A 17,461-nucleotide genomic window follows, 5' to 3' on the forward strand; every position below is an offset into this window, starting at 1 on the left:
ATGAAGAGACCGAAAAAAATATCAAACCCCTTCCCGTCCAAGAATGTACAATGCCTGAAGACCATATATGTTGCCCACAGTCATGATAGTGCTGGGAAATAACTAAAACCTGTGGAAAACTAATCTCACTCACGCACCTTCCCAGACTGACCGGTCACTCACTGTCCGTGGGAAGGTCTCTCCCACGTGTTCATAGTATTACCATAGTATGCATTCACATCGCGGCGACAGCGGAGATTCACCCCAGCTTCCTTCCACACCATGTCCTGCGACCGACCTCACACATTCTGGTACAGGCCCGTCCGTCACTGAAGGTCAAAGCTGATGACACATCACCCATGTGAATATGAAGTACTTGACAATGCAATGATACGGAAGTGAGAAAATCCGATTATAGACACACTCTCAAAAACCATCCCGTTACCGAACAAATCAGAAAAGTAAGATGCAAATTAGATATGGGAATAGCAGCAAGTTGTGCACTCGAACATCCGAGCTCATAATTAATCATCCGTTAAGTGATATGTGCACTTAAAAGTTTTGTTAAATATATTCAGAAATATGAGCACAGTATCTGCAAAGAGTAATTTCAGCATGTAATTTTGATATATGAACATGCTATTAAAATGATCATTGGCTATCACTATTGGCAATATATACACATGGGGAAAAGTGCCGCAGCATGTATGACTTCTAACCACATATAGCCGTTTATATTCATGTCATAATTATGTTTGTTCGTAGGATTAGTTTTATCCTTCTGATGCTTCATATACTAAGGGAAAAAATAAGGGATCATCTGAAAGCACGAGTAATTTTCTGCTATGCGATACAAAGCTTGTATTGCAAGGAATATTGGTTGTCATCAGACTGTAAGCCGACTGGTCAGAAATCATTAGGAAACTGATAACGTAGGTTAACGCTGTGGGCGTTCGGGTCTACGACTGACAACTCCGATACCGAACTGTTTTGTTGCTCCACATTTCTATAGACGAAAATGCAAGGCAACAACTTGTTTGTGATTTCTAACCTCAAGAGTCGCCACGTCGTCTACTACACAGAGCATGTTTGGGACGAAATAGGTCGCAAGGTACGCCAGAAAGGTAGCCCAGTTCACAACCTTGAACAAATGTCAAGCAAGACCCCTATTAAGAATGAAACTAAACTGGGAAATATTTCAACGATTTTCAAAATCAACGTTTGATGCAACCAATAAATGGTGTGTGTGTGTGTGTGTGTGTGTGTGTGTGTGTGTGTGTGTGTGTGTGTGTGTGTGTGTGTGTGTGTGTGTGTGTGTGTGTGTGTGTGTGTGTTTAGAAATGTTATCGCAAATGGGGGGGAGGTTACTACACCATGAAAAGTGTTGGATGTTGTGGTACTTCCTTTCTTAAGCACATGCGTATCCAAAACCAGGGTCTCCAGCGCAACAGTTGTGAAGTTTCAAGTTCGATGTGCCCTTGTGTTTATTTCTCATCCTATCAGTAGCACTTTAACTGGTGAAGTCGACCTTGAAACATAAATGATATTCACAGATTGAGGAAATAACATGAATTCATTACTTGCGTCACACGTTATCAAATAACTTCAAACAGCTTTCGTGTTTCGCCGCCATGTGCACAACCCTGCGTCTAAAGTGACGACCTTATCTAAGAATTAGTGTTTAGGCGTTATGTTGTAAATGTTAACATTCGGAGGGAGCAGATAGTAAAACCAACAATGTTCTCTTTACATGATAACCCTAATTAACGCCTCCCCCTCGAATTCCTAGCACTAATGAACATTAGAGTTCGACCGCTTAATGACTTTACGACCCAGGCACATCCGCTCCCATTTTCCGCAACCCCCTGTACATGTCTGAGGCTCACCTCCCATTACTCGGTGTGATTCACGAGTTTCGGAAAGGAAAACGTGGGTCGTACTTTGCTGTGGCATTGTGCTACAGTATATATTGACCGCAGTCAATCTGAACATAGGCCGTGGGATTTTAGTGATTGCTGCTCAATGCAGGACTGTGTAGAAAAGATTTCCCTAAAACTTGGAGCATGAACCACAGCTCGAATCATGCAACTGGGAAAAAACCGTTTCATCTGAATATTTGAACAAGTATCTAAGGGAGACCACTGCTGTTCTTTCCGAAGGATATTCATAAGAACCAGAGACTTGGTATTCTCTGTTAATTGGTTCTAACGGTTCCATAAATCCTGCAAATGGTGTGTAATGCAAGAGTAGTCCGCTGCTGTTTACAAACCACCGGTGCTGTTACAGATATAAACGTCGACACATATTATGCCAATGCTCGCTTTGGAGTGACATCACGTTGAGATGAACGATACTTGGAAGATTTTGGAATAACACGTTTTCTTTGACAGGTTAGGTAGTCATTCAACAATCAAAGCTACAAAGATGGCTTCCACCGGTATGATAGTGTCTGTGTGTATGTGCATCATTGTTGGAGCGATGGAATTCTCTAGAGTCACCATAGGTAAGTGCACATCGACTGCTGTTTAAGATTCCCTGTCACTTGATAAAACTATCAAAAAGGTATAATAATACACATTCTATAATCAATCAACCATTCACGAATTCACGAATGTGAAATAGTTCTGCAGTTTGTGGTTATTATCAAATGATTATGTTTATGATAAAAATATGATAACGATATTATGTAAAAGTATGGTATGTTCGCAAGATATGGGTTACTGGTTCGTGATCTTTTAAAGCTAACCCACCTGTCTTAAGAGTTCACCGTTCCAAACTGTTAGAGGAAATCCCGAATCCCGAATCCGTTTCTAACTTCATGTTACTAACTGTTAGACCGCGCCGTTTTAGTGTTCTGTAACTAGTTGTTTAAACAAAGCTCTGATGCATTGCTAGTTGTTATTCTGTCCATCGAGGTTTTTTTACATTATGTATAATGTATAAATATGTAACTTAATCCAATCACAGTATGGCTGAAATGCCGCCTTACTCAATGTGTTCAGGGATAGTCAAATCGGTTTGATCATCTGTTTATCATACAAAGAATTGTTTTCAATTAACACATCTTCCGACGCCATTTTCAATTACGTAAATAGTCTAAGATACAGGCGTGAATTATGATGTCAGGGATTTACAACAAACAATCTTTCAATCTCTGTGTATACACTCTCATACGTAACTATCAGCTGAAGTAGAAACACGCGGAGAAACCTGTGTAACGCTCGATATTTATCACATTAACTACACAGGAAAGGTAAACGATGGACAAACAAGGGAGATAATCGCTGGGCAAAGTGAAATTACCAGTGTTGATACGAAAGCTCACAAGATTACGTGTAAACGGTTAAACACACACGGTCCTCAGGTCAACAATTAAGCACTTGAGAGCATGCAGTGCTAACGCGCTTGATAGCTTATGAAGTAAACACCAATACACTCAATTAGCAGTTTTGAGAATCTTTTTTTCACGACATATTATTTAAATAATAACGTAGGTGGTCAAAATTGAACATATTTATTAACATGGTTCCATGCCTCTATCTGATGAAATATTAACAGTTTTTTTTTAAAATATATGTAGTAGTGAGTGTACGAATGAGTGGAACACATCACGCCATCAGGTGTATCAGTAGCAGCTACAAGACTGAGTGACAGGGTGGATGAAAGAGTGAGCGGGTTTGTGTGACACTGCCGTGAAAAGTGGGTTGGTCCTACCACGGCGAGTCAGATTGAGGTGGGAGCGCTTGTGCACGTTGTAGTAGATGATGCACCAGCAGTAGCAGTAACAGCTGTTGCAGTAGTAGTACAAACCGCGGCAGAGCAGCCGGAGCAGCAGTAGTAGAAGTAGTGATGCAGAAGTAGCACTGGGACCAACAGTAGTAGTAGTAGCGGTAGTAGCAATACCAATGGTAGTAGTAGTGGTGGTTGTAGTAACAGTACTAGTGACGGTAATAGTATTACTGGTGGTAGTAGCAGTAGTATTGACGGTAGTAGCAGGTGTAGTAATAGTAGCGGTAGTAGCAGTAAAAGTAGTTACAGTAGTAGTAGCAGCAGCAGCAGCAGCAGCAGCAGTAGTAGTAGTAGTAGTAGTTGTTGTTGTTGTTGGTTGTTGTTGCTGTTAGCTTGTCAGTAGCCGTATCGGTAACAACAGTAGAAGATGTGATCGTCGTTGAAGTAGACTTTCAGTGCTAGGAGTACTGATCGACCTGTTTCTTTATGTGGTGTCAGCACCGTATACCGGAGACACAACTGACGACTTTATTGTTGTATTGTATGTTTGGAGTTCGTCGGCTTGTCGGATATCTCCACCGACGATGTGGTGTTGGTACAACATGATGTAGGGCTTACGTTTGGCGCCATGACCTCTTGTATCCAGCATTCATGAAATTTGTGTAAAGATATTTTGCACTTTGGTAGAACTACTACCTATTAAAATATCTAAAGTGAGTTGGTGATATCTGTCTTTAAGTTGATCAGAGCTTCATGATAATCAGGTAATGGGTAATGTTCGCATTATGTAAATCTGCAAACCCATTCGCGTTCGTAGCCTATTACGACGAGCACGGGTTGCTGAATATTGTCCCTTAACTTGATAGTACAGATAGTAGTGGTGGGAAGGGGAGATTTGATACAAGGATTGGTTGTGTACTAGTCATCAACTAGGTATAGACTCGAAAGGAAGGAAGTAATCGAAATAGTCTCAAAGTGGTTGATTGATAAGTAGAGTTTAAGGAGACAGCCTTGAACGCGTCTCCGTCCAGACAACACTAGAAGTTTCACTCCCATAACGCAGACCTCCCAAAATGCAGATACACACTAATTATTTGGGTGCTTGGGCCATGCCGGTCACCCTGTTTTTCAAGCACCGCCACCCCATGGTTTTCACCAGTTGGATCTTCATTCGCGTCAAAGGTATAATTAATATTGTTTATGATAGATGTACATGTATGTAATTTACACAAAGTGTTCTACAACGATATATCCTATAGGTACCAGGTTGATTAGTACTTCCCTTTTTATATATAGGTATTATGATTAGCAGTTGTCTATGCAGCTGGGAAATGTCCTTTACACTAAATATTTTTGTGAACATTGAATCAGGGTAAAACGCAGTCACATCGCCTTAATTGTCCTTAAACATTCTGTTGGAATACCGTCGTCTCCTGGTTACTTATTCACTTAAAGGGTCGCTTGCTACATTGTCAAAACTCGTTACATGTGCGATACCACTACAGGGTACAGCGCATCAATCACACATGGAACCAACCACAACAAGTGTTGTCTTAACGGGTCTGTGTTTTGGAAGGATACCCACTACGTAGCACCAAGCGACCAGAATGCAGTGATAATTTTGTGTTCGGAGATAATTAAATTCAAGTAATTTAAAACGTAAATTTAAACTGACAAGCTTTTCACTATTCCAACAAAACCTTTGCAAAACTGGATACATTCGTCATTTGAGAGTTGGTTTTTCACTCGTATTGCAGCTGCTAAAGTCCCGAATGTAGACGCTCCCCAGCTCAACATCACCTACTACATAGGGAACGACGCCGAGCTGTATTGCACAGTCTCCAACTTGGGCAGGAACACAGTAAGAGTAACCTTGAGCTAGTTATTGTTGTGGTCAGTTTGGTAGTGACGTGGCATTTGTCCTGTAGTAGATAGTAAATATTCGGAGTCAGCAGTTTTCCAGCAGCGAACAGTTAAATAGATAGAAAGATGATCGTTTAGAGGGTCATTTCGCATTTTGTGGGCAGTGAATAGGTAGACGGTGATTGTCCAGAGAGGCAGTTCTCAGATAATAAACAATGAATAGATACAGAAAGAATAGATACAGTCGCATTTCCCATGTGGTAAACCGTGACTAAATACAGAGCTAATCGTCAAGAATAGCATTTCTCGAGGAGTAAACAATGAATAGGTAGGAGGTTCATATAGTCAAGAGCGAAACTTCTCATGCAGTGCACAGAAACCAGATAAAGAGCCTAGCGTACAGAGAGACATTTCTCATGTTGTAAGAGTGAATCTAGTTGATTGTCTAGAATAGCATTTCTCATGTATGATAAGTGAATAGCAAGAAGGTGGTTGTTTAGCAGTACTAGTATTGTAAACAGTGAATATCTAGGGGAAGATAGTCTTGAGTGTAAATCTTCCTGAAATAATTGAGATAAAGAATTGCCAATGTAGGCAGCCATCCAACACTATGATGTAATGAAAGAGGGAGGTAATTGTCCAAACAGACTTTGTCTATAGTAGATTGATAAAGACTTGGCTGTTCCGACCACCTCACTCTGATGTCTCCGTGCTACAGGTGACGTGGAGGAAACTGTCTGACCCAGTACCCATCTCTGTAGGAACTGCCAAGTTTACGCCGTCTAAGAAGTACCGGGTTGTTCATGACGCTGCCACCAAGAGGTGGACACTGTACATCAGGAAACTGGACACGTCGGACGCCGGAGAGTACGAGTGCCGTGTCACTGGACACGATGAGCTGTCGCAGACTCTGACACTCATTATGCCAGGTGAGTGCTTGAGGAGACGGGCATGGTGCTGGTCGTTGTTTGTTTGGAAGATTTCATTACCCTGTCGTGACGCACAAGGATTCTCTTACACACATTTTTTGTGTCCTTTGTAAGTTTGTTTTCATGTTTTGGCATTATGTTTTGTTTTATATGTTGCACGCCACACTACTCAAACGTCACGTTGTATGACTTTGCCTGAAAATAAAGGAGTCTGGACCAGAAATTCCAGCAATTGAAATTATGAACAACGATCTACATCATCGGGGTACGACATGACACCGTCAACATAAGGCACCAAAACCATTAAGTCACCTTTTATGACCATGTGACACCGTCAACATAAGGCACCAAAACCCATTAAGTCACCTCTTATGACCATGTGACACCGTCAACATAAGGCACCAAAACCATTAAGTCACCTTTTATGACCATGTGACACCGTCAACATAAGGCACCAAAACCCATTAAGTCACCTCTTATGACAATGTGACACCGTCGATATAAGGCACCAAAACCCATTAAGTCACCTCTTACGACAATGTGACACCGTTAACATAAGGCACCAAACCCATTAAGTCACCTCTTTTGACAATGTGACACCGTCAACATAAGGCACCAAACCCATTAAGTCACCTCTTACGACAATGTGACACCTTCAGTATGGGCATGAAACCCATTCAGTCTACTCTTACGATGACAGGACACAGAACAGAAGTCACCAAGATGCCTCTTACAGCCAGGTGGTGGTAGGTTCCACAAAGTCATCGTACGAAAAGGTGATAGTATTACGATCTGTCGCATTGTTGAACGGTGTCTGATGACGATGCTAGAATCAATATAGGTGATGGTATCCCACTGATTCTTGGCTATATAGGTATACATGTAGCATGGCGGCCCCGAATCAGATCGATCCAGAACGTCTTTTTCAAGTAGACAATTTGAGACTCTGTTGCTAGACAGCCGTCGTAATGTGACCGTAATATTGATTACGACAACCAACCTTACTGATGTAATTTGTATCCTTTGATTCATATGTCGTTTAAGAGGATTATGAATATATTTTAATCATGTTCTGAATCAAGCGTCCGCCTGTCGTGGACCTTGGGGTACCGGGTTTTCTGTTTGGATGACTCCCGCATGCTTACGTTAACGCCCTTGCCTAATTCTAGGAAACGGCGGCACCCATATCGAGGCTACAGAGAGTATCTTGAAAGTGGACGTTGGCCAGACGGTGCTGATGCCTTGCAATGTTAAAAACCTCAAGAAACACAAGGTGAGACAACGAGTTCTACACTGGATATACCATGTTCGTTTCCACCATAAAATTTCCGAGTCAATTTATGCAATAAACAACGGACCAAGTTCACACGACCGGGTTCGATTCCCTACATGAGTACAATGTGTGAAGCCCATTTCTGGTGACCCCGACGTGACTTTACTGGAATATTGCTAAAAGCGGCGTAAAACCATACTTACTCACTCACTCTGTACATGAAACGGCAGGTATGCTTTTGCCTCGACGGTACATAAATACATACACTAGTCATCAATAGACAGTCAACGGTATCTTGTTGTCGGGAAATATATCAGGAGCTAATGTGGGTTGTGTTTGAAAACAAATAACCAGATGCTGGTGTTTAGAATGCATGCATAGGAAAACACATCACTGTGAAGGGCTGATTATTTTTGTAACTTTTAAGTAGAATATAATGAGGTGTATTAGGGTTGATTAGCAGTTGGGTCCAGGGTTAAGTTTAGGTTGTATGTATGGTGGCCTCTTTAAACTCTAGTTAACACTGGTAATGCTCGAATACCAACTTACACCCTGGCAATCAACATTGTCGGCGGAATACCGACATGATCAATGTGGAGACGTCTGTCAGATCAATGACGTTTTCTCCGAAGAGTTACCTCCCTTCCATTACTGCGTGTAAATGGAATTTAGCATGAGGATGTAAAGGTTACAACACCTAATTGTCAAGCAAGGCTAATCCAGTATTACTATTAAGAAACCCTTGTTTAAACTGTGTGGAAATATCTACAAGGGTAAATATTAATATGAATGAGTAATATGAGATTGAAATATTGTTCACTAATAGTGATCGTTCGACTCGTGAAGAGGTTACACACCGATATCAGAATATGATCTCTGGAGTGTAAGATTATTCGTGCAAAGGTGAACACTTTAGGTTAAGCTTAATCCGTGACATTATGAAACCAACCTGATTTGACATAAGTGTTTCTGTCAATTCAAAGCAAACGCTGTAGTATGTAGATGTATTTCTTATACGAATTTTGTTAAATTGTGTTGTAAACGTTATATGGGTTAGCAAATTGTTATTATTTTCAAAATGCGACTTCCTTCGCGGTGTACTGAATAGAAAAGCTCATGAGGTTCGATCGCTTGGTAGTGTTATATTGTACTTGTTGTTACCTAGCCTGGTGTGAGTGAGTTTATTTTTGCGCCTCCTTTTGCAATATCCCATCAATATCTCACATTGTATCAATGTTGGGAATCGAACTTTAGTCTTCTGCGTGATATGGACAAAGCGTTCGCTCGTCCCACTGAAGACCTGGGTTTAGTTTCCTACATGGTAGTCCTAAAATGTGTGAAGCCCATTCCTGGTGTCCCCGCTGTGATTTTGCAGGAATATTGCTAAAAGCCGCCTAAAACTAGACTCACTCTCATTCAAACGGACATACGCGCACTATGACTGATGGCGAAACATCATGTGTATTGTATATGAACTTTAAAGGGTCGGGAATTTGAACCATGAATAACAGATATGTAACCGGTAACTGACTCTCCCATCCTTGTTACACAGGTGCTGTGGGTCGGGGAGCGAGGCGGAGTGTTGGCGTACAGGAAGAAAGTTCTCTCCAGTGACAGCCGTCTCCGGATCCAGCACACCACGAGGGAAGAATGGAGTCTTCGTATCAGGAACGTCAGGGTCAGCGACTTCGGCACATACACATGCATCGTCAACACCAACCCAGTCCTCACTCGCACATTCACGCTAAGAAGTAAAGGTACGATTTTGTTTGTTTATTTATTTGTTGTTCAGCAATATTCCAGCTGTGTAGAGGTTGTCTGTAAATAATCGAGTCTAGACCAAACAATGACCAACAGCATGAGCATCATCTACATACATGTAATTGAGATATGGCATGCGTCAACCAAGTCAGGGAGCATGACCACTCGCCTCTTGCAACAAGCATGGGATGTTGATGACCAATTCCAAACCGGATATTCACATGTAAAAGATACAACCTGAACATAGCGTGATATGGTAGATGTGTCGGTTCGGTACACTGATGGTCCGGGTCCAATTATGTAACATGTACAAAGTGGGGAATCGATCCCGGAACGTCTGTGTGACGAGCGAACGCTGTAGCCACAAGGCTACCCCATCGCCCCGTCTAGCACTGGCTATGTATGGTACACATGGCTCCAGTGGGAATAAATAAACAATATATTTTACAGATTTAATACTGTATGGGTTTAGTTTCGAAATTCAAAATGACGTCGATTAATTATTACCTTACCAGAACTCTCGTAGCTTTACCCCAAGATGGTGACGTTGTCATCACCATGCACCTTGGATTACATTGCCACCATACTGTTCAAAGTAGCGCAAACCTGAAACACCGTCTTCAACAGAGGTTACGTCTCACACACAGACATGCAAATACATTATCTGAATTGTCCTAGCTTTGATGCGTCATCTTCTAGAAACGATTTTATGTACGTTTCTTCCAGGTCCTCAAAGGCAAGCCCCCGTACTCTCCACCACCAACCACATACGTGTGGTCACTGTCCAGGAAGGCAGCCCCGCCACCTTGGTTTGCAACTTCAGGGGTTACCCTGCCCCCAAGGTCAGCTGGAGTGCACGTGTTATGATAGCTGGCAAGAAGGTCAAGAAAAGTAAGCACAGCCCAAAACACATGCCAATACATCACCGCAACCATAAAAACGATTTCTTTCGTTACTAATAACATTATGTCAGCTAAACAGTTTGTCCTTACGTAAGCATGCCCTCGCGGCGAAGTGTCGTTTTAGACACCAATAGTAACTTCCCTAGACTTACCCTCGACTACATTATGATAGTGGGTGAGTGAGTTTAGTTTTACACCGTCTTTAGCAATAGTTGAGAAATATTCCAGCAGGGAACACCAGAAATGGACTACACACATAGTGCCCATGTGGGGAATCGAACCAGGGTCTTTGGCATGACAAGCGAGTGCTGTAAGAACTCGGCTACGCTTATTTTGGTCGTAACAAATAAGGTTATTTAAACTGAAAAGCTGCCCCAGTGAGACGGGAAACTTAGAACCTGAGGAAATCTAGACTTGCTTCATTTAGGGCTTGGACGTTGGGTAGGGACTAAGAGACAGACTATACCTGCTTTCCCTTGCACGTTATGCAATCCGTTCCTTCTCCACAGATCTGGAAGGGCGTGGTGCAGTGCATAAGATTGCAAGTGCTAGACCGGAAGACAGCGGCAACTACACATGCACAGGCCGGAACGGCGTCTACCCCACCGGCAGAGGCAGGGTCATGTTGGTCGTGGAGGGTAGGTAGTTGTATATCTATCATGAACATACACCTTGATGCCGGGAACAAAGTGTATATGCCCGCACAATTACCAAAGTATGAGAGCGTTAGACGTACATCTTTTTTATAGGATATTTCTCTGTTCTACTTTTTTTCCATTTTTCTTTTCTACTTTTATTCAAACGCTCAGTATACGTATACTGGAGTAAAAACAGTTAAAGATATATGCAAATTTTGAAATTTTGAAGAACGATTTATTCATTCCTTGACACATTGATAAAATATCAATCATAAAATTGTCAATAATCCAAACTTATTTTGTCCAGTATATATAGAGAACTTAATTCTAATATAATTATATACAAAAAGTTAACAATCATTGTGTGGAACTTAAGTTGCAATTTCCAACAGGACTGTCCACAGTCCCTTCTCAATAAAGAATACTTAATATTCTTGTTACAGAATATGTGATTGCTACGCCCGCTTTTAGCTGTATTCCTGTAACATTAAGTGTCACTGCAAACTATGTTTGGCTGTGGTTTAAGAAGTTTGTGAATTTATTTCACACAGTTTGACCCATCCAGATTGAGATAGAAAATATAGTAGTCTGGACAGCATGGGGTTTCCTTATATCCGAGTTAAACTTCAGTGTTCGACTGCATCACTATGACTATACACATACACAATTCCCACTAAATATTAAACATCACTCAAACAAATAAAGATATCTGTAGTGCTGACTTAAGGACGCATCATGAATTTGACCATGTACGTTTTCAAAAAATTAGGTCTACATCCTCATATAAGGCTTTCACAAGGAAGAACCACAAAGTACGCAGAACGCTACGTCACCAATGACACGTTACAAGTGATGCTAGGAGTACTGCTGATGCACAGAACTGATAATGATCATCACATTGATTGGTCAGAACAGGGTGTTCTGCTTTCGATCTTAGGTTATCCGTATTGCTCTCACAGGAGTAGGCTTTGGGAGAAGTGGCAAGACAATCTGTTATCTGCTGAAGATCTGGAACCCACACAGATGTTGACTTTAACAGATGTTATACACTGAGCTCAATTTGTAACACATTAGCCAGTTTCTCCCTTTGCCTAAACGATCTTGTTTACGAAATTTAGACCCTGGTATGTAAATCTCCAGTATTACATATGCCGATGTGTCTGACTCAAACAATGGTTGTTGGTGTAAATCCTAGCTGAATGGAGAAACACTGCCGATGGCGATTACAATGGACTTGTTTGCTTTCAACTAAGAGCTAGAAATGTAATTATTTTTTCTGACTTTGCGTACAAAGGTACGAAAGCTATATATACTTCCCATCAAAGGTTTAGATTCTCTATTGTTAATATAACCAGGTACTTCAGGCAACCGTTCTGAACTAAATTTTGAAAAATATTCCATACTGTGTAAAGGTATTGTTTAAACAAGGAGTGATGTATTGTGAAATATATTGGGAACGATGAAGTTATCATTGTCATGAGGTCAATGACTGATATAAATAAGTGAAAATTGGCGAATACTTAACAAACCTTTACACTAAAACTCAACTTGCACATGTTTTTCAGTTATTTGATGCATGTTCCTCGCGTGATTCATCTGCATATTGGGTTTGCTGGTGGTTCCCCTAAGTCAGTGGAGAAATCAATTTTCGATGTAACCATATATATGCATGTGTACGTGTAGTCATTTGTTGCAATGTATAGAAAAGAGGTCAAGGTTGATTAGCTCTGCGAAGTTAGAATGTATTTTACTTCCTACGGGGATTTCAGTTTTCAGGTATATTTGATATTCTGATCATCAAAAAGCTTTATTGAAAGCACAATGGTGTAATCCAATAGGATACATGTACTTAAAAAACGTAAAATCTGAAGAACACATGGGGATAAATGTCATATAATGAAGCTCAGTGAATGCTAAACCGGTATACCGATATGTATTACCTACGAGGGTGAACATATCGGGGTTCATATTTTTCACACGATTCCCTAGGGTAAAATATCACTTTGTCATCCTATGACGTGACGTTTCTTCTGTGACGTTGCGTTCTACATGCGGCGACGGCGGGCAGTCAGCTGGTGTTTGAAAGTAGATCTAGGTTCATTTTCCTCAGTTTGACGACTCCGGTAATAAACAGAATATTATTTTCGTGCCCATGACATACTACGTTTACGACACTCGTGCCTTCGCTCGGGAAATACCATCATTTAGGCACTTGTGTCGTAAAGATAGTATGGCATAGTCACTCATATTCTCTGTATAATGACAATTATATGAAAAGGAAACTCAAACTGTGTTGGTATTTCAACTCATGAGACTTTCAGGGCTTTGGCCTACAGAAGCACATGAAGCTTATGTGATTCCTGCTGAATCATGTGGCTTTATTCGAAATATGTCGATGGTCACCTAACTGTAGGATGGTTACCCGGAAGAAGAATATGTTAACCTTCTAGCACTCCAGGGGCTTTTTGAGTTGCATATGTCACAGGGAGCAGTGAATGAATATGAAAAATATAGCATGTGGCGGAATGACAACTACATAGTCTTAGCACATTTGATTAGATACAAACTGGAATATACAAATTCATATGTTTTTGAAATAAATATTTCCATTACAGCCAAGCCGACGACCCCTGCGCCACGGACCACACCTGCCACTCCTACTGGCCCAGGTATGTATCACGTGATTCACAGTCGTAACACCTGATGCTGTGTTGTGAGTAAAATGATGTCTGTTCCGACATGTACCGTTCATGGACTGTGCCACTTTCAGTGGAGATGAAACTATTAAACAACCTTGTATACAACATTACACACACGAATCGTACCTGGCTCTTCTGCGTAAGAAGGTCTGTTCCTCACAACCGTTTCACGAGTGTTTTAAGTTGCAAAAGGTATGGGCATCAACGTCAGAGAATAAAACAGGCCCATTTATCTGCCCGGTACCATTGAACTGAAAAGTTACAGTAGCAGTGAATATAATATGGATTTACCACCGTACATGATACCAAGTATCCGAGAAAGGGAAGCATGACCCTCCCTAGCGGTGGCGCCAGACACAGACTGGAGTTTCCATGTGGAAAGGGATGAACACTAGAACATGTCACTTAGAGTTTTCAAGCCTGAAATAGCAGATCTTGTCACAGTCCCCGAACCGCATTACTTTCCCTTTACACCACCTGTCACTATGATCTCTAGGCAAGTCCAGCCTTATAGATTCTAAACGTAACATCTCTGTTGGGCTTGTTTTCAGGTAAATTCCACTGATTACATAGACCAATATTTAGTCTTGGAAATATATTATATACAGCACAATGTCATTTTGTCCGAAAGCAAATGCTAACGAGACATATATTAAGACGCGTAAAGACTTTCTTCACTCAAAACTGAAACCGCAGTAATCTAGACTTACAGTACACCCACGTGTCCTTCCACACGTTGCACTTTGTGAGGGATAGTCATTCGCTCATTCAATCACTCACTCACTCACTCACTCATATAGTTGTCCCTATATCTGCCCGGTCTCAACATTTCCAGTAAATCGTTGTGTGCCTTTGATAATAGGGCGACCAGCCACGCTGACCCGTCCAATGTATCTTCAGTACAGACAGTACAAGAATACCACCCATAAGGTCTCTCAAAAGTACTCCCTCACTTCACTTATGTTTGCATCGATTCATCTCATAACTTTTAATATTGTTTGTATGGTTTGTAGCGAGACCAATTGTCTATGTGGAAGCTGAGCAGGTGATGAAGGGCAAGGGGGATATTGCTTATCTCGTGTGTCACAGCGTGGGTAACCCAGCCCCTGTTATGCACTGGACGCGCCACAGAATCAGACTCAATACGAGTTACAAACATCAGACAAAGACCACCAGTAACGGCCTGTTCCGTCAAAAGTCCGAGTTGCGGATCATGCACCTGGAGAGCAGTGATTATGGTGAATACGAATGCTTCGCCCATAACAACAGAGGCAACGTACAGACAAGTGTCACACTCGTTGGTAAGTCGGCGTTAATGACTTTGGGTTCTTCTTTGATGACTCAGACGTCACAGTTGCGTCTCTTGGTGGTGGCTCGCGGGCACGGATTCGAGTTCCGCCCAGTCAGGACATAGAGTCCTTCAACAACCCAGCCATGCTTGTTATCTCCACACCGTAAACGCTCCAGCTAGACGCGTCTAAGCTTTCAACGTAACTGAATTAAATCACAAAATGTCATTGTCTTGAGAAATGAAATATCACGTGTATCATCAGGTGTACCATGTTCAGCAGGAAGTTCAGACGTGTGCTCCAAAATAATGGGGGAGCATCTATTGATGGCATTACAATGTTTCATTGTCTTGCTTTACGACCAGGGGTGAAACAGATGCAAGACAAATGCACCAAAATAGCATCTCATTATTTTGTAAAATCACAAGAACCAACTGTTCAAATGTCTTCCCACTGCACATTGTTGTATGAATTGTGACGTCAATAGGAAGTTGTTGTTGTTTTTGTTGTTGTTTTGACGAAGGAGATCGCAGCACAAACACTTATTAACAATATATATCCTTTCGTCACGTCTGTCTCATTAAGCTTGTTTTCATTTCTTTTCAGAACCTTCAAAATGAGCTCCAGTTCGGGGAGAATACCGAGACAATGCCTACAGACCTGAAGGCCTGGGGGTTCGCACCACAACTGTACAAAGACATTCATCCTGAGGGCATACCAATTAGATGGACGCCCTGGGTGGACAAAACGTGTTCTACAGATATTTGGACAGGTCCAGTCGATGTGTAGATCACTTTGGAATCTACTGTTCTGAGGACGCAAAGTGGCCATGTGCTCCCCGACTTCGAATTATTGTGTGTTAATTATTTAAAGTGTTGAGGGAAATACTCCACGCCCGTGACATATCTCACGCTTTCTGTGAGATACTTTGATGTTCTCTGCAACGCCTTCTCAGCGCGTTGTTTGTAACATACTGGCTTCTTTTTGTATCCGAGAATTTAATAAAAGAAAGAATAAATCATTCTAATTTCATTAAGTACGAATGATGGAAGAATGACATTTTTCAAGATGTTTCGATGTAATGAGATATTTTCTTGACCCGAGGTTCTCTATTGACATAGAACAACAGCAATCATTTGGGGTTTATGGCTTTGAGTGCCCTCATTTCCAATCCATCACCTCGACATTCCTACTCTTAGAGGATATTATGCTTTCATAACAGATGGTTCTGCCATTTGCTGATGGTCTTGTGGAGGTCCCTGGAGGTCATCCAAACAAAAGGTGATCCTGGCAGGGGGAGGTTGATGATATTTATCCAAGTATTGTTTGGTTTTACAAACTGATTGCATGCCAGTATTGATGCAGTAGAAGTGTGCACCTGGCAGGTGAACATGGGAAGCTGCATAGAGACATGTGAAGGAGTCACATGGGGCATCCTACTTGTGGACCGGTCACATCAACACAAGAAGATTTCAACTAAACAGGAGGGATTGAATCGCGGCGACAAACTCAATAATGACTATCTTGCGCAAAACCTATTGTATTCTCAAAACATGTTTTATCTCCATTATTAAATTTGGCCTGACAATGGCCGAACATGGCAGACAGTGAAGGTCGATTCCACTGAGCAAATTCCAGAAAGTAGCTTTCTGCCAACTACTTCGAGAATAACGACACTAAATACTGGTTGCAAAAAGAAAAAGGTTGTTTCTAATAATTGGTGAACCGAATAGGTTTCTATTCGACGTGTCGGTACTTATGATCAAAGTGTTTATTTGGTGTATGAGTAAAACAAAGGAATTCTCACATGAATACACATTTGTACATTACGAATAGATATGTCAGCAAGCAGATGTCGATTTAAAAGTATAGCAAAAGGTTTGAAATAGTTATCTAATTCATATTAATTGTCTATGAACTCTCAAGCATGCAACACAGCCATAATTTAGGGTGGTTTACAGTGAGTGAGTGAGTGAGTGAGTGAGTGAGCGAGTTGAGTTTGCACTCAGCAATATTCCCGGTATATGGCGGCTGTTTGTAAATAATCGAGCCTGGAGCAGACAATCAAGTGATCAACAACATGAGCATCGATCTACGCAAGTGGGAACTGATGACATGTGTCAAGCAAACCAGCGAGCCTGAGACCTCCCTATCCCGTTAGGCGCCTCTTACTACAAGCATAGTCGCCTTTTGTGGCAAGAATGGGTTGCTGAAGGGCTATTCTACCCCGGACCTTCACGGGTCTGGTTTATAGACAATAGTAGATGTCTCTTTTATAGCGAACTATTTGATAGGGTAGTAGTACTTAGTAGTGGTGTGCAGTGTTTCGGCAACTACGTTCAGCCAGGTTGAGTTTTGATAGTGTTCCTGATGATTTTCAACATTTAAAATCATCAGGT

General features: G+C 41.5%; 1 protein-coding gene across 1 annotated transcript; it reads left to right on the forward strand.

Moving 5' to 3' along the window:
* Positions 1 to 1,869: 1,869 nt before the first annotated feature.
* LOC137277744 (limbic system-associated membrane protein-like) lies at positions 1,870 to 16,080 on the forward strand. The gene is made up of 10 exons (XM_067809656.1): positions 1,870 to 2,482; positions 5,466 to 5,569; positions 6,290 to 6,500; positions 7,670 to 7,773; positions 9,326 to 9,530; positions 10,261 to 10,425; positions 10,946 to 11,074; positions 13,690 to 13,743; positions 14,787 to 15,074; positions 15,669 to 16,080. Exons 1-10 carry the CDS (start codon positions 2,404 to 2,406, stop codon positions 15,680 to 15,682), a joined length of 1,353 nt encoding a protein of 450 aa, XP_067665757.1. The 5' UTR covers positions 1,870 to 2,403; the 3' UTR covers positions 15,683 to 16,080.
* Positions 16,081 to 17,461: the final 1,381 nt, after the last annotated feature.

Source organism: Haliotis asinina, chromosome 3 (genome assembly GCF_037392515.1).
Source record: "Haliotis asinina isolate JCU_RB_2024 chromosome 3, JCU_Hal_asi_v2, whole genome shotgun sequence".
Lineage (NCBI taxonomy): Eukaryota > Metazoa > Mollusca > Gastropoda > Lepetellida > Haliotidae > Haliotis > Haliotis asinina.

Excerpts from the sequence above, each read along its gene's own strand:
- LOC137277744 (XM_067809656.1), top strand. The coding sequence starts at position 2,404 with ATGGCTTCCACCGGTATGATAGTGTCTGTGTGTATGTGCATCATTGTT. Across the intron at positions 5,570-6,289 it reads CCAACTTGGGCAGGAACACA|GTGACGTGGAGGAAACTGTC; the intron begins GTAAGAGTAACC and ends TCCGTGCTACAG. Across the intron at positions 11,075-13,689 it reads GGTCATGTTGGTCGTGGAGG|CCAAGCCGACGACCCCTGCG; the intron begins GTAGGTAGTTGT and ends TTTCCATTACAG.